Source organism: Silurus aristotelis (assembly GCF_946808225.1).
Source record: "Silurus aristotelis genome assembly, chromosome: 1".
Lineage (NCBI taxonomy): Eukaryota > Metazoa > Chordata > Actinopteri > Siluriformes > Siluridae > Silurus > Silurus aristotelis.
Genome location: NC_139574.1, coordinates 21,338,251 through 21,362,920, shown reverse-complemented (window position 1 = coordinate 21,362,920; position 24,670 = coordinate 21,338,251). Strand labels below are relative to the sequence as shown.

General features: G+C 38.0%; 1 protein-coding gene across 3 annotated transcripts; it reads right to left on the bottom strand.

Annotated features, from left to right (window-relative positions):
- Nucleotides 1-1,223: 1,223 nt before the first annotated feature.
- cnn3a (calponin 3, acidic a) lies at nucleotides 1,224-24,258 on the bottom strand. Of its 3 annotated transcripts, XM_083552162.1 has the most exons (9): nucleotides 24,080-24,258; nucleotides 23,840-23,991; nucleotides 21,902-22,024; nucleotides 4,446-4,567; nucleotides 3,986-4,052; nucleotides 3,605-3,742; nucleotides 3,385-3,501; nucleotides 3,144-3,290; nucleotides 1,884-2,925 (listed from the first exon to the last, which is right to left on the bottom strand). In XM_083552162.1, exons 1-9 carry the CDS (start codon nucleotides 24,225-24,227, stop codon nucleotides 2,584-2,586), a joined length of 1,356 nt encoding a protein of 451 aa, XP_083408288.1. In that variant the 5' UTR covers nucleotides 24,228-24,258; the 3' UTR covers nucleotides 1,884-2,583. The 3 variants fall into 3 exon arrangements, with proteins under 3 accessions (XP_083408287.1, XP_083408288.1, XP_083408286.1); XM_083552161.1 differs by lacking the exons at nucleotides 21,902-22,024; nucleotides 23,840-23,991; nucleotides 24,080-24,258 and adding exons at nucleotides 1,224-1,404; nucleotides 10,041-10,351 and having other exon boundaries at nucleotides 2,578-2,925; XM_083552160.1 differs by lacking the exons at nucleotides 21,902-22,024; nucleotides 23,840-23,991; nucleotides 24,080-24,258 and adding an exon at nucleotides 10,041-10,475.
- Nucleotides 24,259-24,670: the final 412 nt, after the last annotated feature.

The following is a 24,670-nucleotide window of genomic DNA, read 5'->3' as shown; positions in this document are numbered from 1 at the left end:
AGGAAACAAAAGAAGGTGAGGACCATAAGAATATTACAGCAGGAGTCAGAACCGTTTTGTGTTAGGCCTGTAGAAGCAGTCTCATATACACACAAAGACCCCCTCCAGACATTTTAACTGGTCTTGGATCAGGCCTAGTAAGCAAGGGGGTTGTATCTCACTGTGATCAGCAACCCATCAGCTCCAGGAAATTCCCCCCCTCCCCCTCCTTGCTTTCCTCCTTCACACCACCTCCGCCCTCTGTGCATGTCTGGTTAAAGCTGAAAGTATGCTCATTCCTGGTATTCTACTTCTTTTTCTCTTTTCTTTCAGCTTCCAAATCCTCTTTTTTTAGCCTGAGTTGATGTGAGGTGAGTTACATTCTAAGGTAAAGTGAGCAGAAGCTAATAAAGTCCAGACTGCAGTCTTGAAACTGTTTTCACAGACACACTTCACTCCCACTTACTATTGTCTTTGGATTCATGACATGCTTCTAGGCTGCTAAAGGCCTCGGTTGTGTTTCAGCAAGAAATGATTGATTCGAGAAAATGTGAAATGCAGCTAGGGAATTATTAGTCTTTTCTGAAACTTACCTTCAAACCTGTATCTCTGAAAGTTCAGTAGAATGTAATAGCTGTATTTTTAATCTAACAACTTTAACAGTTGTTGGTTAAAAGATACTGAATCTTTTTAGTCACAAAGAAAACTGAAAATGCCAGAGGCATGAGGATAAAGTATAACTATTGCTCAGATGCAGAATCTTTTGGAATGTGATGCAGTAAACATATCAATCATCAGACTGAAGTATAGCTGAGGTTTAAACATGGTTTTGGCTTGCCTTACTTGGATCAGCATAAAAAAACTGGAATTGAATGCTTGCAGTCGTGTGCTATGCTACAGGACGGGTTAGGTTTCTGTCCTGGTGGTTGCTGCGGTAACAAGCTTTTTTGGGGGGGCCTCCCCTATAATTGCGCCTTGAATTTTGGTCCTGGATTCCACAGCTAGCACAAAGCACTGATTATTTCCCTGCAATGGAGTGAAGGGGGAATGGAGAGGGTGGCAGTGTTCCAACGAATGCCAAAGCTTTTGTATAAAGGCCGGCTCTCGTTTGGTCAGTGTTCTGTCATTCAGTTGCTGCTTTATTTTGGGAACTTTCACAATGGCACATCAGGCAAAATACCTTTCAGTAAGGTTCTTTGTCAATTAAAGCTTTCAATATGGAAATAAACAAACAACAAATGAAATCATAGGTAAATATAATTTTATTTTGCAATGTATTAAACAAACGTTTCTATGTAGTTCATTGCCCCACAGGAAAGAAGAAAAAAAGAGACTTGTATTCATTTAAATTACAAAAAAAAGAATGATGTTCTTCTTGTATAATGACATCAGTTTTCTTTAGTTGTTGAAGGACTGCACAAAGAGCTGGAAAAAAAGAAGTTGAGTTTGAGTATCTGAACCATATCTGAAACCATAGTTTAGAATATTAGAACCGGATCGAGCTGCAAATATAGATACCCTGTATATATTTACCATTTTAGATGTGTTTAGCAATCAGTGCAGTAGTTTGAGCAAATTACTCATGATTGAAGAACCACAACAAAAACTATTCAATTTTTCCCCAGAATAAATACATTGCAAGTCAAAATGTCTTTTCAGTAATTCGCGTTAAACCCCAACCTATCGGGGCTGTGGCATATATGCATAAGCACAAGATACAATTTTCTCTGCGAGTTTCTCTACTTTGGAGCCTGCTTTTCCACTCAAAGATGTTATATAACTATTTCCAGAAATCTCAAGCCACTAGCTCATGGAACTGCTTCCAAAAGACGTCTGCAAGTTCTTTGAGGGTAGCCTCAAAACTAAAGATTTATGAGTCTATCAAAGAACCAAGACATTAAAAGTTTTTTTTTAATAACATACAATTTATTCATCAAAAGAACCATATGACAGTGAAACAGTTGAGAAAATGACAATAAATACAGTGGGAGTGGAATGTATAGGAACAATTTAAAGATTATGGCACAAATAAAACTATTTGATAAAAGCGGCAAACTAAAAGAACTCATAACTCATGGTTATCCAGTCTAAGGAAGCATCTCTTTTAAAAACAGTTAAGCCTTGGCATTTCAGAGATATGAAAAAACTAAAACTTCCAGTGATGTAAAAACCAAATGGAATGATTTAAAGGCTTATTTCCTGTGCCTTATTTGACACAGTTTCACACTGAGATGCATAAAAACCTCAATTAATAAACTAAGAAAAATCACAGGGTATAAAAAAGTGGATATCCATTGAGCAAACGCTGTATAATGAAAATGTGGAATATTTTCTTCACAGTTCTTTAAAAAAACAAAACAAAAAACAGTTAAAAGTAATGTTCTGAATCGTAAGGTATCTTACTGTTTATATTTAAATATGACTATAGTAAAACATGGGCAGCTTAAACAGGTCATCTAGATTATGGGCAGCGCTCACAAGGCAATAACACTTTCTTTTTCTCTCATCTCTTAATACAAAACACGACTAGTGATGATGGCAAAAGACTTGCTCTGTTGAGAATATATTGCATTAATACTGTTTCGAGTAATGATGCACCTCTCCCTAGTAGTCGATTCCCTGGTCATTGTAGTGGCCACTGTATTCATCATGGTAATTGCCCTGGTACTCCTCCTCCTGGTATTCAGCCTGATAGTCACTGTCGCTGATCTCAGAGCCGTTTGTGCCTGTGCCTTGGCTGCCATTGGCATGGGTGATGGGCTCAGTGGCCGGGGCACAGTATTTGGGATCGTAAACCTGCCTGCCCAGGCCGTACACACTCATGCCCTTCTGAGATGCCACCTTGTTGGTGCCCATTTGCAAGGAGATGGTAGAGTTGTCCAGAGGTTGCACAGCAACCTTCTGATCAAAAATGTCTCTTCTGGTGCCTGGGGCAGACATGCCAGCCTAAAGAGACAAACACATGTGAATAAATACATCTAAGCATGTAGTACTTGTTGAGTATTGCAAAAACAAATCAAATACACAATTTTGTGATATTATACAGATCCAAAGATGACTTTTTTTTTATTTCATTAAAATATAACCCAAAACCACTTTCCCAGAACAAATCTTTTTTTATCCATACACAATTGTAAAACTGTCAGCTTGTTTAGATGGTGTACCTGGCTGGCTCCTTTGTTAGTGCCCATCTGCAAGCTGATTGTAGTCTGGTCATAAGGCTTGTCTGTTTGGGTCTTTGGGTCATAAAGATGTCTCCGCGTGCCATAAGCAGTCATGCCAGCCTGGCTTGCACATTTGTTAGTCCCCATCTGAAAACATCAGCTTTGAATAAATTGCCTATTTCCATGTAGCGAAAAAACATAATTGTAAAATAGTAAAAGCTGAGGGAGATGCCTGTCTAACCTGAAGTCCAATAACACACTGGCCAGCCTTCATCTTCTCATCATCAAAACGCCTCTCCTGCTTATCTGCATATTTTACTCCAATGTCAACCTTTGTATCAAGGCCCTTAGTTTTTGCCTGCAAAAAGATAATATAACAAGTTTATAGGAAATATGGACTATTATTCATAAGGAACAAGCCCCAATGTGTTCATAGTAGATCAAAGAGAATCAGAACCTACCATGCTTGCAAGGGCAAGCAGTGTAGTCTGGACTTGAGTCATGTTCCCATTTTCAAAGAGGTCATTGGCTTCAAAGATGTCATTGGGCTTCAAGCCATAGGTTAGGATGGCTTTGATGAAATTCCCAAGGTTCTCCAGCTACAGGAAGCATGAAGACAAAGAGAGCTGTTTTTCACCAACCTCTTTAGAACACAATAACAGATAAAAATCATCGGTTTCACTATTTCCAACAGCACACACTGGCTATGGAGACTGGTGTTGTGCAAGACCATAATAGTGTTATGCCTTGTATTATATCTCTGTTTTCCAGGACACTGAATGAATAGTTTTCACAACAAAGGGTTTCAGTTGGGTGGAAAACAGCAGCAGCAGTAAGTTTACCTTGTGCCAGTTTAACTGCGAGTGGTTGATTTTCTTTATGGAACCAGGCTGTAGCTTGTTTATTAACCTAAAAGTACACAAGGACAAAGATAAATATTAGTAAAGCATTTTCATTGTACTTAAAGATTGTGGGTACAGAATTATATAGAGAATTTTTCAGAAATGTCTAGAGAAAAGATATTTAACTCTAAAGAAGAAGAGTTGGCCAGTTCTATGTTTTAATTGATCTATTTGCACTTCATACATGGCCACAGTAACGTCAGATCACACAGTGCTAACAAGGAGCTAGACAACATGTCACTTGTCACATGACAAACATGTGACTTACAGTGAATAGAAATCTGACCTAACATGTGCACGCACGCACGCGCGCGCTCTCTCTCACTCACACACACACACACACACACACACACACACACACACATTACAACTTTAAACATTCTGCAATATATGAACTTACTCGCATAGAATGACACCATCTTTCAGGCCCTTCTGAAAGTTGTCTCCGATGGGCATTCCCGTTACCTCTTCAATCCAGAAACGGAGCTCCTCTTCTTTTTGCATGTCATATTTCTGTGCAATCTAAATGTGATAAACAGAACAAACACTAATGCACGTTAGACCGAAAAACTTACTTCTATTACTATGCATGCTACAAAGTGGTACTGTGTTCGGTTTCAACTTCTAGAATGATCTTAAAGTGCTTTGAATAGCCAGAGCAGATTTATCATGCTCACTCTTTAGCCTCATTGTGTTAAATCACAACCACCGATCAGGACCAGATACAGCTGCTGCTCAGGGCTACAGATGCCTCCAAAAAACTGCTTTTAACTTTTAACTATTTTTTATTTTATTTCATATAGTTGAGAAATAAAAGGTTGCATTACTTGCATTCTCTTAATTTTTTGTATTTCTGTGTAAGCTTGCACTCGTGATTTATCACAGACACATTGTTACCCAGAACACCATTTAATCAGTGAATCAGACTGTGGACACTTCTGGTTTACTGGCTCTTTTTCTACAATTGCCTAATGGTATGTATGATAGCACAGCCTGCCAACTGCCAAAGTCAACAATGCTAGTTGTGAGCCAATAGCTCATCACAAACATATGATGGAGGGTCAAGAGACAAGCACCATTAAATCACTCCATTAACGTTAAATAAATACAATGTGAGACTAATTCCAACCAGTATGCATACTGTATCTCATTTAACATGATTCTAGACGAAACACATGACATGATATTTATCTGGTGGGTTTTTTCAAAGGACAGAATTATTTCACACTGCTGGAGGTTACAGCATTGCAGAACGAACCAGATTCCATGAAGCAGACCATTTAAATCCCCACAGGGGACAGGTGAGCCTACATATAAAGCAATCCACAGTGGTCAGGCAAAGTTTTCTTAGGAGTTTGTTAATAAAATAAAGCATCTAAATGTGCAAAACTTAATACATAATTCCAAATGGATTCGGTGTGTATGGAATTAGAACTGTGAGACACAAAGTCTCAAGACTTGAAAGCAAAAGAAAAAAAAAAAAAGAAGAAGAGAAAAATCTGGCCTTCTATTTCCTTAGTTATTTTTCCCGTCGTTGATCCTAAACACAAGGTATTCAGGCCAGTGTAGAAACTGACTTTTTGCCACCATCATCAATATTTGGCCGACACTGAGCCAGGACATTGAGGCTAAGACATTAATGCCAAGTTGACCTCGAATCAAGCCTACAAAGAAACAGGCTCAAATGTGCCTAAACCAGGTAGGTAACTATAACCATGCAAAAAAAAAAAAAAAAAAGCCCTCAGGTCTTTGTGATGGTAATTTTCTTCAGAGTGAAGTTTAGTTCTAGCTGAAGTGCAATGAACTACTGGGCTCTTTCAAAAGCCTTTCTGCTGGAATGTAAAACCAACCACTAGGACGACTGCACTGTAAGACATGATCCCTCCCTCTGTCCAAGTTCAGGACAGGGAAGAGGGCCTTCCTCATGCAAGACAGTACAGAACATAGATATATGTCTGAAACACCAGTTATGATTACAAGGCGAAATGTTTCCTCTCCAGAGTTGTCTACCAGGAGCACAGGCACATTTAAAGAAGGATGCCTTTTACCTCAACTTATTGAAGTTGAATTATGGCCCAGCCTTTTTGTTCAGATTTTTAAACACTTCCCAGTGACAAACCAATACAGGATAAATGTATGGACAAACAGCATGCAAAAATATAGACTCTTTGAAATGTACTAAAAAATTCCATGCTGCTACAGATGTCAGACCTTTTCACAGAAATGTTGAAGTCGAATGCATTTCCTAAATACTATACAAGTAGTAAAGTACACTTCATAAAAACTTTATAGCAGTTTATCTGTGGAATATAAAACAGTTGTTGAACCATCAAGTTTTGAGCAGGTAAATTACAGGATAAAAGAGTCATTACAAAACCAAACACTCTTAAGGTACATTTGTAAAAGGCCCACAACCCTTACATTTGAACTCTATGCTAAGGATATGAAAGACTAAAACTGGATAACAATGGCCTCAGGATATGGACTTTCCTGTCTATCCCAAAATGGCAGTGCAGGGTTAACAGCTGCAGCCTTTTACACAGCCTGAACCAATCCAGGAAAAAAATTGTTGGTCAGCATTCTGCAGGGAATGCAGCAAGTTGTCAGACCGCACAGCCTCTCTATCCACATGAGCAGTGATTGGTTACGTTAAACCTCTCTCTGGAATGTAGCATTGTGGAGAAATGGCCCCAGAGCCAGAGAATTAACCTGGATTTGGTTACAACAAAACCACTCCCAGGTTTTTCTTTAACACGATCATCCCACCATTTGAGGCCAGCAGTTTTATTTCTTCCACAATGATGAGCACAGAGCCCTTTAGCTATTCCCTGGCAATGAGCCATATCCTAGAGAGTCATGAGAAACACAGGGGACAGTCCATAAGTGAGCTGTTTTGGCATGCCATATAAATATACTACAGTGGGACTGTTTCCCAGGCCAGAGTAAACTAAAGTGTTTCAACCCCCCCTCCAAACTAGACTGGATACAATCTTTGCTCCTGGAAAAGTATTGAAAGTGTAAATTATTTTCTAATTAAGTATACCTTTGAAGGATGCAACAAATCACCTAGGTTTGTTTACATAAAAAAAAAAAAAAAAAAAAAAGATTTACACTTAGTACTGACCTGAAACAAGCATTCTCTTTGAACCAATCAAACATCTGTTGGCAAGTTATGAGAAACATGACAGGCATGACCGTCTCATGCTTTTAGTATTCATTTCCTGTGTTTAAATGCAAACATGTCACTCACATATGACAGTGGACTGGAATGTAAAATCTGAACTGAAAAGCATCTAATGCTTCTGACTAGTATGAGCTGAATACCAATTTTTAGGATAATCTACAACACAAATGCACATTGCAAACACATTGCAACCCTAAGAAATTATTAAGACTAGATGGATTAAAACCACCTATTCACCCCCACAATACCTTTCAGACAATGGTATATTCTTGTTCTAAAAAGTGTCCCACTGACGTGCAGCCTTAAAAAAACTTAATATTAAAGTATTAACGTCTTCCCTGCTATACCAAGCCAGCTATATGTTAGTTGTAATGCTGATAAATGGCCCATGGTGTATTGGCAATAAGCCTGCGAATAGGGGAAACTTGAGTATGTTATTGTGTAACCAGGAATGTATAATGTATAATCATACAAGGATGATTATCCTAAAAATTACTGATTGATCAGTAGTTAATTACCTCAACAAATTATATATATATATATATATATATATATATATATATATATATATATATATATATATATATATAAAGTGGTCTAGTGACTGTTAGCATGGTAACTGTACTGGTTTTGTTCAACTAAGATTTTGTAAAAGCAAACAAACAAATCCCTAAACTGGTCTTGGGTATTGGATGGTTCTTTGCTTTATTCACAAAACAAAAACATGCAAACAGCAACACACTCAGTTTTCAAGAAAGCAAGATGTTAGACTAGAGAAACAGGATCAGCAGGTCGCTGACCCATAACGAACAGAAACTGAAAAGAAACTCTGTGTTCTCTTATGGCTACAGAAATCTTGATCTATCACCAGGCTTTTCCATAAATTTAGAAGACAGGATGCAATCGAGTAAAGTGTATGCAAAAATATATATATATAATAATTATTGAAGAATAATTAATTTATTATATAACTGGAGCTTAGAAAATGTATTCTTTATAAAAAAAAAAAAAATATTGTGCAATTAAATATATAATTACTGTGTTTACTTTTTGCTCTTTTCTTGAAATACATTACAACAATATTGTTTGTAAAGTGGAGTTACTTTTAATTGTGTTTAATACCAAAAATATTGAACAAAAGCAACAGACTGCTGTTCAGCACTGTGTGTGCAAAGCCTTGAGGCAGAAATTGGACCACATGGTTCTGGAAGGCTACCAGTGAAACAACAGCTTTAACAGTTCACAGGGTTGTACAGAAACTTTTCTAGCACATACTCACTAGAGCTAAATGTGTTTTAAACGTTGCATTCAACTAATTTATTTTTAATGTATTCTAGCAGCCCCTAAAATGTTCAAACATTAGTTTTTTGTTTGAAAACAAACCCTACTACTAAACAACAGCAATTAATACAAATAATAACAATAGGTGTGGTAGAGCAGTCCTGGTGTATTCTAGCATACATTTCCAAACTGTATAGAATACCTGTGTGCACACAAATTCGTTTCATTCATCTCCCAGAACAATGACAACTCAGGAAATGTTTCAAATGCTCAGACTCACAAAAGCTAGTGGAATAATGTGTATAAAGACCTCTATAGAATATGACCTACAACCCATTTGCTCCCCAAGCCCTTGGGTAAATAGTGACGTCATCCACGAAAGAATTTCTGAGGCATTTCCGCTGTCTTATTCAACATCCTTCCTGCTGTAGACACTTGGATATTTTCTCACCCTGTTTGGTGTGATATCAGGTATAGCCGAAATTAGTTCATTTTCCTACAAATGCTGTACGACTCTCAAATTGTGCATCATGTGGTTGTTCATGTGCATCATGATGAAGAAAGTGAATAATAATGACATTACATTCATGTAAATCTTCAGTTATTTCATACACTGTACATTAAAGCAAATAACCAAGACTACTATATTGCACCCTTCACCTTTGAGCTTATTTTGAAAACATTATCATTTGCACTGACTCACTTCTACATACTCTTCACAAATTGTATTTGCAATTAAATGTATTCTTTATTTGTTACTGTGTTATTTTATTTTTCCTAGTATACCCAGGTTTTATATTTTTATTGCACTGGCACACCATGACAAATTCTTTGTACATACAACCCATGATACTTGGCAATAAATGTGATTGTGATTCTGGGATGCGAGCAGGACTGCTAACGTGTCCAGCTGTTATTCATGTGGGAGGAGAGTGAAGAGGCTCAGACTCCGCCCACCGAGACGGACAATAGGATACAATGGACATGGCTTTGCTTCTTATTCCATTCATCCATGTTAAAAGTAGCACACAGTTAAAGCAGTGATCAGGAATGAATCTAAAGGCGATTATAAATGCACACGAATTCGGGTTTTTTTTCGGGGGGGGGGGGATCAATACTTGTATACTCAGGAACAGCTAAAGTCAAATAAATCAAATGGTTTTATGTAACGAGGTGAAACTCCACAGCTTCTAGTATTTAACAGAAAATCCGATTTCACACATTAATATGGTGTAATAAGTTTCTGAACTGTCATTAGTGTTTAACTTACTTATCATTGATTATTTTTTACCTAATTAAAGTTAAAAGCCAAAATTTATATATATATTTAGACTTTTAGGTCTCGTACTCAGAGGCAGATCCTCACCTGATCCTCTCCTGCTGTGTAACACTCCTAATCTCACACTTACTTGCATTCCTTCTGTGCAGCATCTTTGCTATATATATATATATATATATATATATATATATATATATATATATATATATATATATATATAAGTTGAAAATTGAAAGTTGAATCAGGCATACCTTGCTCTTAACTTCTGCAGATAATCCGTAGGCTGGTCCCTTGTTGAATTGAGTCATGTTTCTTTGCTTTTTAAAATCGTTTTAATTTCAGTGAAATCTGGCAACAACAAAAAAACAACAACTCTAGCACGTGTGTGTGTTTGAGTTGATTTTAGATCACAGACGATGTAACTCAGCGATCCACTGCTGCAAATGCCAAAATCATAAACTCCGCCCGAGTTTGGCCTCTGAACGGGACGACAGCAGAAGTGTTACTGACCGAGCTGAGCTCATTCGGAAAATTCTCGCTCCTGGAGCTCTGCTGTGTGGTTTTTTTGGGGAGGAAAAAATGTCGCAAGACGGCTGACGATTGTATTTAACCAATCACAGGGGTCTGACTTACATGCGTAACCCCGCCCACTCGTACAGCCTCACTCCTGGCAGCATGTGCTGACTGATCAGACTACTATTTTTATTATATATATATATATATATATATATATATATATATATATATATATATATATATATATATATATAAGGCACAAAGCGGTTTAATTTGTAAGCAATATTTTATATATATATATATATATATATATATATATATATATATATATATATATATATATATATATATATATATATATATATATATATATATAAAAGGCACAAAGCGGTTTCATTTGTAAGCAATATTTTTTTTTGTATTAACCATACCCATTATTATAGTTAGTATAATAAGGTGCTGCTTAAATACTGACACAAACACACTGTAGAATTACTGCCAGGCTTTGATAGACTAGACATAAACAAGTAAATATAAAAATAAAAACATCAGCTTTTTTGGGATTAGAGTAATATTTGGGAGAGAAAAAAAAAAAACAACCACCCTGATGCTTGGTGTAAAAACTTGACACTATGTAATCTAATGTCTTGTAAAGAATAAATTGACATCACAAATCGAATAAATGCTAATATATTTTTTCAGATTTTTTTGCTGCCATTTTTAAACCTGGGTGCTTCTACTAAATAATTGGCACATGTAAAAACATTATATAAAGATAAGATATACCTTAAATAATCCCCCACAGGGGCTTAATTATATAAAGATTAATTATAAAAATACTATAAAAAATAATGAAACAAGTAATTCCCAATTTAAAAAACGAGAGTCAAAAAGTAAATAACAATCATTTATATTTTGTGTTCTTTTGGAAAACACTGACAAAAGACCAGAAACAAATATCATAAAAAAAGAAAAGAAATTAGATAACATTAAGGAGGTGCCCATAACCTTGAATATCCAAATCAGTACAGAAATAGAAAACAACAAACAATACATTTTAGGCATCTCTCAAAACTGGATTTAACACATTCTATTAAGCACTTACAAAGTCCAAATTTGTGTTGGAATCATTGCCTGGGTGAAGCATCTCAAAAAGCACAGTGCAAACATTTAGAGTTTTTTTTTTCATCATTTATACTTTAATATAGAATATCCTAAAGTTCTACACTAAATAAATAAACAGCTGTGTCGGTAGATAAAGCACGGTTCCCCAAGTCATTCTATTCTACCAGTGCATGGAGTAAAAGTATGTAAAATGACTGTTTGTCTTGGTGGATAATACTTGCAAAACAGCAGACATGCAGGACTGCTCTCTCATTCTAATCACCCACAATCTAGACAAGTTTAAGTTGGATTGGTGTTATGGTTGTTGGAGCGCTTCCACAAGAGGGTCAGCCTACTCTTCCTGCTGTGATTGATTTAATCACTGCAGCCAGCTCTCGATAATGAGTCCCCTGCTGTAGCACCAGTAAGTGAGACAGCACTCAATACACAATCACTTCTCTGCATCATACAAGAGTGTACTTGCCTCCTAATTACATCTCAAATGCGTTCAGATCTTTTTATATGTGACTCTAGATGATCTGGCATCATTAAACAATCATGTGGTGGTAACCTGCTAATCAGGGGCGTCTCGTCATGTCCAGAAAGTATTTTTGTGCGTTTATAACTCAATATTGTTTACTGGTGCATCCAAATATACAGATCACATTAACACGTAATACTAGTGTTCTGAGATTAGGACAAAAACCAAGAAATGATGTTAGTAGAATTTGAGTGTTTTCTCTTTTCCCTCATGCTAATTTTGACAGGAAAAATCACACCTCAATTATTTATGTGACTTCCTTTTAAGGCAGTAGTAGCAATAAAGACAGGAAACTTCACAATGCAGCTTCAGGCTTCTTAGAATAAGCACTAAGTCAGAGGGAAATTTTAAATGAACACAAAAATGTTTTCACATCTAGACACTGATATGGTGTGATATTTGGTTTGGAGTCTTCTGTAGATAAAACCAGGCCTCCATATCATTTGGGGGAAAAAAAGTTTGGGTTTTATTGCAACAAGATTTTCAGCTGCTTCTAAAGCAAACAAAAGGGCATGAATACAGCCACCTCATAAATCATATCATGTCATTCCTTACAGTTCACTGTAACATAAACCAGTGAATTCCAGTAACATTGACTGTCATTAAACAGACATTTAAAAGTACTAATACAGGTCACTGAAGCATACAAAATTATACTGTTCTGTCCATTGTTCATTCATACGATCCTTCCAATGTAGATTGATTTTGGATATTTGTCTTGCAAAGGCTTCCACTGCACAAAGAAGTAGTCAGCGAAATGGTAAAGGATCTTTCCAGACAGGGAAAGGCTCTCCACTCGGCAAATACTCTCCACATAAACCAGCAGGACCCTCTTGAGCCCCAGGATCCCTAAAAGCCATCCAGCTGCACATGGAGGTATGCACGTCCCAGGCCCGTTACACAGCACCTGAAACAAACACACATGCACAAACATGACCGCTTGAGATTTAATCAGCAAACATCTACATTTAAATAAGGGAATCTAAACTGCTCAATGGGTATGTAGGTCAAAACTGAAAGTTGAAATATGAGAGATTTTAGACTGGAGAAAAGGAGTAGCACAGGAAAGCAGTCAGACAGCAGTGGAAAGAAGCCACGAGATCTGGAGAATCCATCACTGCACTAAAGAGCAGGCTATGAGCCGGGTACACATTAAGTAAAGAATAATCCAGACTGAACTTAACTAGCAAAGAATGATAGGATGCAAAGTACAAATACAACAGAGAAACATTGTGTTCATTGGCAAACTTCAGACGGGCTTGTTCATGTGCATTCTTGAAAAGACAGACCGTGGTGTGTTAACAATGGTTTTCTTCGTAACTGTAGTCCCAGTTCCCTTGAGATCATCAACAAGCTCCTCCTGTGTAATTCTGAGCTGATCCCTCACCTTTCTTAGAATCATCCTTACCCTATGAGGTCAGATTTTGTATGGAGCGCCAGAGGGAGGGTGATTGACTTCTCTTGTATTCTTCTATTCTAGAATTATCGCGCCAACAGTGGTCTCTCTCTCTCTGACAAAACTTCTTGCTGATGGTCTTGTAGCCCATTCAAGCCTTGTGCAGGTCTACAATCTTGTCCCTGACGTCCTTTAACAGCTCTTTGGTCTTGCCCATGGTGGTGGAGAAGTTTGAATGGAAGAGGTTGATTCTGTGACGGGTGTCTTTTATACACATAATGAGTTGATATTAGGAGTTCTTTTTTAAATGGACAGGACTAATTTCAGTGTGGGGTGGTCAGAATTCTTGCTGGTTGGTAGGAGATCAAATACTTATTTCACTCGATCAAATACATTTTTATATATAATTGTTTTGTTTCTGGATTTTTTAAAATATTCTGTCTCTCTCTGTTCAAATAAACCTACCATAAAAATCTAACTGTTCATTTCGTTGTAAGGGGGTAAAAAAACTCAGGTGTTTGGGGGGTATTTGCACTTCACATGTTCTTGCAGGTCTACCTTTGCGAATAGTCGCCCACCAGTGAGAAGTTATGACTCTAGCCCCAAAGATGCTTTGGTTTTGTTTGCTGAGATTCAAGACCATTTGCCATGGGTACCAGCCAAGGTTTAATAAGTCTGCTGCCAGCAAGATGCAAATATGGACATAACATGAGCCTTCAACACAAATAAATAAATTGTCAGCCATGGATATGAAAGAAAATGTAGTTTTAAAGTAAATATTTCCTTTTGTAAAAAAAAGGGTTAGAAGTACAACACACTATCACCTCCATGCTAACCCCTGTTTCACATGACACTGTCCTGCAAACTATGTGCTACTTGCTGTTGTAAAGTACCTCTGAAGTGGATCGGGCTGGTGCATACCTCCAGCATCGGGAAGGACAGGCAGAGATGGTAAAAACTTTCTGCAGCACAACATGTTCATAAAATTCCTCATAAATGTTCACATATCTGGACCCTTCTAAACAAAACATATCACTAGACAGACAATAGAAACGTTCAGAATGAACCTCTAATTCCCAGAGGCAGCGTTCAATAAAGTATACAGTAGTATACATCCTCAGCCAATCCACACTCACTCGCTCTCACACATATTCAGAGCAAGCAGGTCCTCATGCGTTTTCATCCGTCAGATTTCTAAAGAACAGAATTGAATCTGTGGGTAACCGATTTAAGAGGTAAAACAGTTTTCCTACTTTTTAATGCTAAGACATGCTAGGGCCTGCACCTGTGCTTGTACATAAACTTTGCTGGAATCTGACTTCATCAGTAAAAAATGGCACAATCAGGGCTGTACGTCATAAACCCCAGTTATGAATTCTCGCACAGGTGACAAGGTTCATGACAAATCTGAAAACAATCTGATAAAGACATTACGTCTGACAACAAATGAGACACCTACATCACGCAGAGAATGACACCAGGCGAAAGTGTGCGTAAGGTTGTGTAATTTATATTTTTTGCCTACTTGCTCAGTCTGAGGGGATATGAGTCAACACACACCTAATTACACAGCAGCTGTGAGAACCATAAAAACGTCAACGCTATCAGTACCTGGGTTTCGGAAGCAGAATACCCAGACAGCTACTAGACTGATATTCCATAAAAGGCAGACAGAAACTGAAAAGCTTGTATTAATAATAAAGTAGTAAAACACATACAGGTGGGTAACAATATAATAGACAAGCAGGTGGCACTGCTAAGCTGTGGGGAGCAACTGCATTCTTTGCCATAATGATCATGATGCCAAATGAGAGAATACTTTTGGAAGAAATAAATCCGGGCACAGTAAAGCTGCTCTGGAGGCTCATGGTGGTCCATCACCATATTAATAATTAAGATTTTTTTTTTCTTTTCCTTTTTCTTGTCTGAATAGATTAACCATATCAGTACGATACAAACGAACTTCTCTGTTCCGGTGAATAAAATGTTTGTATTTTTAACTTTTATATTATTATTATTATTATTATTATTATTATTATTATCATCATTATCATCATCATCATCTTATAAAAGAAACATCAACTCTTCTCTTTTCTTCAAGGCCCAGACACACTGCTACAGCTCCTGCTGTTGACTGAAATAGACCTCTGTTGTCTCTGTGATGTGTCGTTTCAAGTAGTTTAGTATATTCAGGGTTGCAGTAAAGGAAAAATAGCGCTTAAAACATTGACTTTGTCTAACAAATGTGTGCTATGTACAAAATGTTTTATATTTTTAAATGCAGCTCTGACTATTACACCCATCCTAAATTCTGAAAAGGGAATCCTTCAGTCATTCCAGACATCATAAGAATGGAAAGGAACAAAATATCCAATTACACATTGGAATCTTCCTTAAAACAATCAACAGGCAACTCCATTCCATTTGCCAGCAATTTCCTAATAAGGCTAAAATAAAACATATGGTGCTGAGGCAGAATTGGGTGCTTAAAAAAAAAAAAAGAAAAGAAAAAGAAAAAAAGGGGAAAAAAAAAAAGAAAACAAATTGAGAGAGAGACCCCTGAAAAGTGAAGCTCAGCAAAAAGGAGCCACACTGAAACCCCACAAAGCTGAGCTGCTCACCATGCAGCTCTCAAGCCACTGTCATTTGTCTTTTGGAAAACATATGAACTGGATAACCAAGTTTCCACACAAGGAAAAGTTGTGCTTCTCAAACAGAACAGATGGAATGTAAAAAAAACAAAAAACAAACAATTTTCAAGATATAATCCCCCACTATCTGCATGTGTGGGACTTCATTCTAGTCCCAGTAAAAATATGCATTAGGTCTCTTGTAGAATAATTTTAATTAAACCTCAATGTTTAAATCAAACACAAACTTCACTGAATGGCACATCTAAGTATCAGAATCAGGTTTATTGGCAAAGTGTGTTTACACAAACAAGGAATTTGTTTCCAGCTGTTAGTGACTCTAAAAAAAAAAAAAAAAAGATCCTAAATAACACTATACATTTATCTTAGAATATACAAGACAATACAGATAATATCTTGGGGTTTGTGGAAACTTGACTGTCACACTCATATGTGAGGGAACCCTAACATTTTGCCACAAAGTTTTTCTTCAACTAGATAACGATGCCCCTCCACACAGCGTGACAGCTATAAAGACATGGTTTGAAAAGGTTCAAGTGGAAACCACTGTGTCACCTTTCAAAAGCCTTTGTAATAATTATGAATGATGAATGCCCAGTCCTCCTCACCTGACATGAGGATGAACCTAACTAATGCTCTTGTGGCTGAATGAGCAAATTCCAACAGCAACACTTTAAAATCTAGGAGGAAGAGTGGACATTATTGAGCAAAGGGGAACTTATGTCAAATGAGAAGGCCTGGGGGTGCAGTCAGTGTTACAATTCGTCCCAGAGATTTTCAGATGACAGCTGCCACTCAGGTTCTTCCACATTGGTGTTGGTAAATCATCCTTTATTGACCTAACTTTGTGCACAGGGGCAATATCATGGAACAGGGTTAAACCCCCTTGTACTCACCCACATATACAATTCCGTATGAACTTAAAAACCTAAAATAGTTCTCCTAATTAGATATCTGCTATATTTGGAAAATAGATACATTTCCAATTCATGTAATAAATATTACCCAAGACTAATACTGCATGGTGTGTTGGGACCTTTCATTTCCTAGAAAATCATTTCCAAGCTCTTTCTGAGAAAATCCAAGGTTATTGGTGCTAATCAACATACCAGATAACATAAATTAACATAAAAACTAACTGAACAGCATTAGGTCATGACCTTCATTTAAAAGAAATGCTGACATGTTGATGTGGCCCGGGCAGAAATTGAGTCGGACAGTCCTAACTCTAATCTATAATATCTCCAGGAACCTGATCGCCATTAAAGTGAAGCAAAAAAAAGTTAATTAAGTGACGCAAACAACTATTTAATAAGTTCTTAATGGCTCTAAACTTAGAATGAATGAACCACCATCTATTGCTTTCAGATAGACGGCATTACATTTTGTGTGTTCAGACACGGTCAGGCTCTTGGATTGTGCTGACACATCTGGAGGTGGTGGGCTGTGCTGAGGGGGTGTTGTGATTCATATATGTCCTTTTATGGCAAACTGAGCTCTAAGACCACCCCCGCATCTCTCCCCGCCTACCTGGAATGACCCCCCAGTTCCCTCTGATGCCTCCAAAGAATGCAGCACCCACGGCCGCCCACCGCTCCCACACATGCTCAAGTTTGGTAAAAACAAACAGAGGAGGAGATTTAAGTCATGCTATGGAATGCAGGCATGCAGAGCTGTGCATCAGACGTCACCAGACATAAAATACAACCCTTAAACCAATGACTCAGAGCAGTGAACGGGGATTGAAGCCCAAAATATGGCACTTCTAAATCTGTAGCAGCTGAAGATAATAGGACATGAGTTACTAGATAGATAATAGAACATTCCTGAGACTTAAAAGTGAAGTATTCAGACTGGCATTATACAGATTTAAATCAGTTTAATATATATTAACATGACAGAAGTTTAAAAAAATTAAATAAAAAAGATTTTCAAACAAGCCCCGTCTTTTCCGATGGATCCTCCACCCATTCTAAAGGCACTTCACAGAAAGAAAAAGTTTAAAAAGATGACTCGGAATAAACAAGCTACTCTAATTAGAGATGAGAGAAGCAGTAGGACTGTTTCCTTTGACATGTCAGGCAGCTACTTCCCCATGCATCTCTCTCTCTCTCTCTCTCTCTCTCTCTCAACCTCTGCCCTGCTTCATCATGCCCCATCCTGTCCCAGCCAGTATAGAAATCTGATGCCATTATACTCCTCCTCCATCTACTTTCGCTGTTTCACAGCTGTAGCTGTGGAGCCAGTCAGGCCCTGCCACAGCCTAAAACCGAGACTCCTGAAAAAAAAGAAGGAAGAGGGGAGAACAAGACACTGTATCAGTTTCACTCCCCCTCCTTTATTCTCCTCTGGCTGTTTATCTTCCTGTTTCTGTTCACTTTTCTTTATGCCTTTCACTGACTTGGAAACAGGTTGAGGTTTGCCAGATATTTTGCTTCTCTGTACCAGGTCTTGATATGATCACCTTGTGATCAGTGATGAGGAAAATAGCATGTTTAGCTGATTTTAAATTTACAGAATTAGCACAAGGACTGCGCAAACTTGAACAAAAATGCCATGTGACGTTAACAAGAATGCCTGAAACCATTGGAAAATTTTAACTAGGCCTTTTGCGAGGCTACAGAGTCTGCAATGATTGAAGCAAAACCGGACAAATTCTTTGTGTAATTGCCCCGTTTTAAAATGTTATGCTCTGTGAAACGAAAACAGCAGACATGCTGTAAAGTGTATAGAATTCAAGATGTCTCTAATTTTCTTTTACTAAAGCATTCTTTGCCTTATGGAGTTCTATCAAATGATGCTAACAAGATTGCTGTTACAGAAGCCTCCCATCCATTGATTGTCAGGCACAAATATAAACAGTGGAGGTTTACTTTGATTGGATAAGGAGATTGATTCAATTATCGTTCCTCGTGGGATTCAGACTTGACGCTATACCAAAATTATTTAAATGGCAGTGTCTCATTTTTTAAGTCATACAACTTGTTGTATACTGTTTTATTCTAAACAATGACACTGGTCAAAGTTTCAGCCTTTATAAGAGGCATACACAAAAAGCAAATTGGAAGAGGATTATGACATCTAGTGGTGACTGCACATAAGAGCAGTTTTTTAGATTGTAGTCTTTACACTCAAAATAACAGTCAAAAATAGAATTGCAATTTCCTGTCCGATTTTGTATCACAGTGCCGGCAATATTGCCGATTGTTTAAAACACACAATGGTATAAACTGCCTTTGCAGAAATGTGGAGGTCATTATAACAGCTATGGAAACAAAATCTGGAATGGGATGTTACATATCACTTTAACTGTTGGATAGCCCAAGTTTGGTCAACCTTTGACAATTTTAGTGACATTGGTTCTACAAACCCAATTCCAAAAAGGTTGGGACACTGTACAAATTGTGAAAAAAAAAAAAGGGAATGCAAAATTTTTACAAATCTCAAACTTATATTTTTATTCACAATGGAATATAGATAACATATCAAATGTTGAAATTGAGACATTTTGAAATGCCATGCCAAATATTGGCTCATTTTGGAGAGCTACACATTTCAAAAATACAGGTTGTTACAGGTAGCAATAAGAGGCCGGAAAAGTTAAATGTACATGTAAGGAACAGCTGGAGGACCAATTTGCAACTTAAGTCAATTGGCAACATGATTGGGTAAAAAACAGAGGCTCTCAGAGTGGCAGTGTCTCTCAGAAGTCAAGATGGGCAGAGGATCACCAATTCCCCCAATGCTGCGGCGAAATATTGTGGAGCAATATCAGAAAGGAGTTTCTCAGAGAAAAATTGCAAAGAGTTTGACGTTATCATCATCTACAGTGCATAATATCATCCAAACAATCTCTGTGCGTAAGGGTCAAAGCCGGAAAACCATACTGGATGCCCGTGATCTTTGGCCCCTCAGACGGCACTGCATCACTTACAGGAAGGCTACTGTAATGGAAATCACAACATGGGCTCAGGAATACTTCCAGAAAACATTGTCAGTGAACCCAATCCACCATTTCGCCATTCACCGTTGTCAGCTAAAACTCTATATGTCAAAAAAGAAGCCATATCTAAACATGATCCAGAAGTGCAGGCGTTTTCTCTGGGCCAGGGCTCATTTAAAATAGACTGTGGCAAAGTGAAAAACTGTTCTGTGGTCAGACGAATAAAATCTTTTTGTTTGTTTTTTTAAAACTGGGATGCCATGTCATCGGGACTAAAGAGGATAAGGACAACCCAAGTTGTTATCAGCGCTCAGTTCAATAGCCTGCATCTCTGATGGTATGGGGTTGCATGAGTGCCTGTGGCATAGGCAGCTTACACATCTGAAAAGGCACCATCAATGCTGAAAGGTATATCCAAATTCTAGTACAACATATGCTCCCATACCTGACACACAATACTGTAATTTGCACTACCATGCACTCTCACACTTTATGTACATTACTGATCTGTATCCCTATTTAATACCCACACTGTCTATACTGTCTCACATTGTCTGTATTGTCTTGTATAGTCTGTTTTTGTCTTGTCTTGTCTGTTTTGTCATGTATAGGTTTAATTTATGTCTGTACTTTTGAGAGTCACTAACAGCTGGAACCAAATTCCTTGTGTGTGTCAACACACTTGGCCAATAAACCTGATTCTGATTCTGATCCAGACGTCGTCTCTTTCAGGGAAGACCTTGCATTTTCCAACATGACAATGCAAGACCAAATACTGCATCAATTACACCATCATGGCTGCGTAGAATAAGGATCCGGGTACTGAAATGGCCAGCCTGCAGTCCAGATCTTTCACCCATAGAAAACTTTTGCCGCATCATAAAGAAAAAGATGCGACAAAGAGGACCTAAGGCAGTTGAGCAACTAGAAGCCTGTTTTAGAAAAGAATAGGACAACATTCCTATTCCTAAACTTGAGCAACTTGTCTCCTCAGTCCCCAGACGTTTGCAGACTGTTATAAAAAGAAGAGGGGATGCCACACAGTGGTAAACATGGCCTTGTCCCAACTTTTTTGATGTGTTGATGCCATGAAATTAAAAATCAACTTACATTTTCTCAGTTTAAACATTTGATAAGTCATCTATGTTGTATTCTGAATAAAATATTGAAATTTGAAACTTCCACATGATTGCATTCCTTTTTTAGTCAGAATTTGTACAGTGTCCCAACTTTTTTGGAATGGGAGGGTACCTCTAGTTTTACCTCATTCGTGCTACCTCTGTTTTTAAACTCTCCAGGGCAGAAGAAAGTGGCTTTGGGAGCAGATTCCTCTTGAATTTGTACTGCACTATTGAAGGAGTTTCCTATGCAGAGTATTTGTGTTCCACTATCATACTGATCTTCCACACCGTGCATGTATTTGATGTACAGTTTAAATGAAATGTACCTGTATAAAGGTGTTTTTGTTTTCTGTAAAAGAAACTTGCTTATGAAAAGTGACTCATTTATTAATAATTTATGTAAATCCTATGTTAAATATGTTGTTCATGGCACAGCACAGTCTGTGTATTTACCAATAGTACACCCCTATACAGTGACATTGACAACATCTGAAGAGCTCTGCATGTTGATCCTTGTTTCACAATTATTGTACTACAGATCTCTACACCTGCCCCAGAGCTAGATACGACTGATTTCAAATCCAAAAAAAATGCAAAAAAAAAAAAAGAATTCAAATCCAAGTTCACCAGTGTAAGCTTGATTTCTTGAATACAATATGTAACATTAGATACAGATTTGATTAGTAGCACAAGTCATAAAAGTTCTTTAGAATCAGCTACAAGCAAAATATGTACAACTGCAAAAATTACAAGCAACAATTAGCCAAGCTGAAAAAAAAGGAATGCAGTGAAAATGTTACTGAGTCTATGGGATCTCTTTATAATGCAGAGGACACGTACCATATCAGGTCTGAGTCTGAAGACCAGAGGAATGGAGTAGAGCAGAGCGTAGATACTACTGAGCACAGAGGAGCCCCACGACTGACGAACTTCTCGACTGCGTGGGATCCGATGAATGGTGAACTGAGAATGAAACAAAACAACCACATAATATATAGCTATTATCATGAACAGGTCTACTAATTATAGCACATTATTAAAAACGAAATTCAAAAAGATATAAATGGACAAATATAATGATACACACACGCTTATATATATATATACACACACACACACACACACACACACACACACACACACACACACACACACACACACTGGAACCCGGTTATGTCGCCGGCCTAGGGGACGCCAAAAAGCGTCGAGATAACCGATGATTGAGATAAATGAAAACCAATATAGTGGCAATATATTACAAATAATTTTACATTTTTTTATGTACATGATATGCGTTATTAAATGAGAATGTACATGCACGTGTTTTTGGAGGTTTTTTTTTTACACAACAGCGTTGCCACGATTTGTTTGATTGGTCATGCGGATCGAGATAACCTGTAATGCGGATAAGGAGGCTGAAGCTGAAGTAAATGCAAACAAAGTTTATTGAGAATACTCAGGAGATAATCCACCAATACATGTATCGAAGCAGTAATATCCAATGGTGCGCTCCGGGAGCGCGGTCCACGAAGTTCTGTAAAAACAGAGACAATTCGTGTAGAGAATCAACGGATCTGCGCTATGGAAAGCGCAGCCCTGGGCAGCAACGGATAAACATGGTGCAGACAGCGTGAACATGGAAAACAGCAGGATCGGGGTAATCCGGGGTGCCATTGAGAGAATGCGGGGTCCAAAAAGAAGGGTACGTAGCGGGATACGTATACGCGATTACACAGACCGCCATGAACCATCACATACGATCATGCATAAACAATAACGGACCGCGATTGTGTGGAGGTGAGGGGCTTAAATAGGAGATGGGATGAGTGAGTGAATGAGAGTCAGGTGTGTGTGTGATCAGCATGACAGCGAGAAGCGCAAGGGAGAAGAAGCAGGGTGCTTCAGGGAATGCCGCCGCTGAAGGGGGCGTGGCAGGGGGATTCCTGACATAACCGACGTTAAGTGGCAAATTTGCCCCACCCCTGTGCTCGAGATATTAGGGTTCGGCGACGGAAAAAAAAAAAGAAAAATCGACATAACCTATAATAAATGCTAAGACAAAGCGAGAATTCGAGAACTTTAAAAACATCGACTTAATAGGGTTGGCGAGTTAACCGAGGTCGAGATAAGTGGGTTCCACTGTATGATATATATATATATATATAGATATATATATATATATATATATATATATATATATATAAATAAAAAATATACAAGAAGACGACAAAAAGGGAGTTTTGATGTGCTGATATTAAAATGACACTGAGGTGTGCCAGTCCAGTGTTAACGTGACAGTTTTGCAATTCTGCAAATAAAATTGTGCAGAAGAAAAGGTAGACAGAGAGAGAAGTCCAGGTACTGGTATATTCCTGGTTCAATCAAGATGCTTAGCTGTGAAGTCGGGTAATGAGATGAGGAGTAAAATCTTCTATAAACTAAGGTAAAAGTTCAGCATAAGTGTTATTTATAAAGACATCTGTACAAAGTTATAAAGCACTTGTGGGGTATGCACCACATGTAGCCCCGCCCCTTTTATAGATTGAGGGCGGAGTCAAACAATAATGAAGGGATGGCAGGAAAAACCAAAACAAAGAAAAGAGCAATAAGAAAAGAGCAGCAGGTTGATACTGAGCACTATTCTGAGTGGTACCTGTGCTTTCTTTCTTTCGGCTTCTCCCATTAAGGGTCGCCACAGCGGATAATCCGCATGCTTGATTTGGCACATGTTTTAAGGGCTGGATGCCCTTCCTAACGCAACCCTTCCCATTATGGTACCTGTGCTTGTGTGCTGCTTTTCTCTTTTGATGCTTCAAACGTGCGAATCTTCTCTTCACTCATCTTGTCGGTATCTGCGATCACATAATGGCGTGGAGTGTAAGACTGGGACAAACTCCCCATAAGACGAATGATCTCTGTCGTGTGTCCACCTGCGAATGATGAACATGTATCGGTTTTTTAAAGACATCCAGCACTCTTGCTGTATACTTCACTTCATCATTAAATCATTCATCTCACCTGATCCGGCTACAACAAGGACACACACAGAGCCCTTTTCAGCAGGTTTACCCTTCGCACCAGCCCGCAAGACGATTACTCGCAACAGGAAAAGTATCAGAACCAGAAAAGCACCACACAAAAACCCACAGAAGACCGAACTAAACATGGCGCGGGCTAGCTAACTAAATCTAAACTAACGCTAACCAAATCTAAACTAAATCCTGCTTGCTAGCTGAATAAACATGCAGGTACTGGACACGACAGCGTTAAACTTCGGTAACAATTGGAACACGGCTTAAACGGCTTCGTGTGCGTTCTGTAGTGAACTACATAGGGTGCCTTGATCCATTATCATGGCGCCTATAGAGTAGGAAGTAGGGACATATTTGAGATTACGCCACAGTATGGCGCTTCAATGCACTCAACAGTAAAGAACAGTATCATTAAAAAAATAAAAAGTTGAAAAGATAAGCATTTACTCTAATACAAAACTCAAACTAATTTGAAATATAAAAAGGAAAACTTAAAACATGCCTGTTTCTAGCCTATCCCAGCTAGCTACGCCCCCATGCCAGTACGCCATATTTAGGTGTACGGAAAGCACGCGGG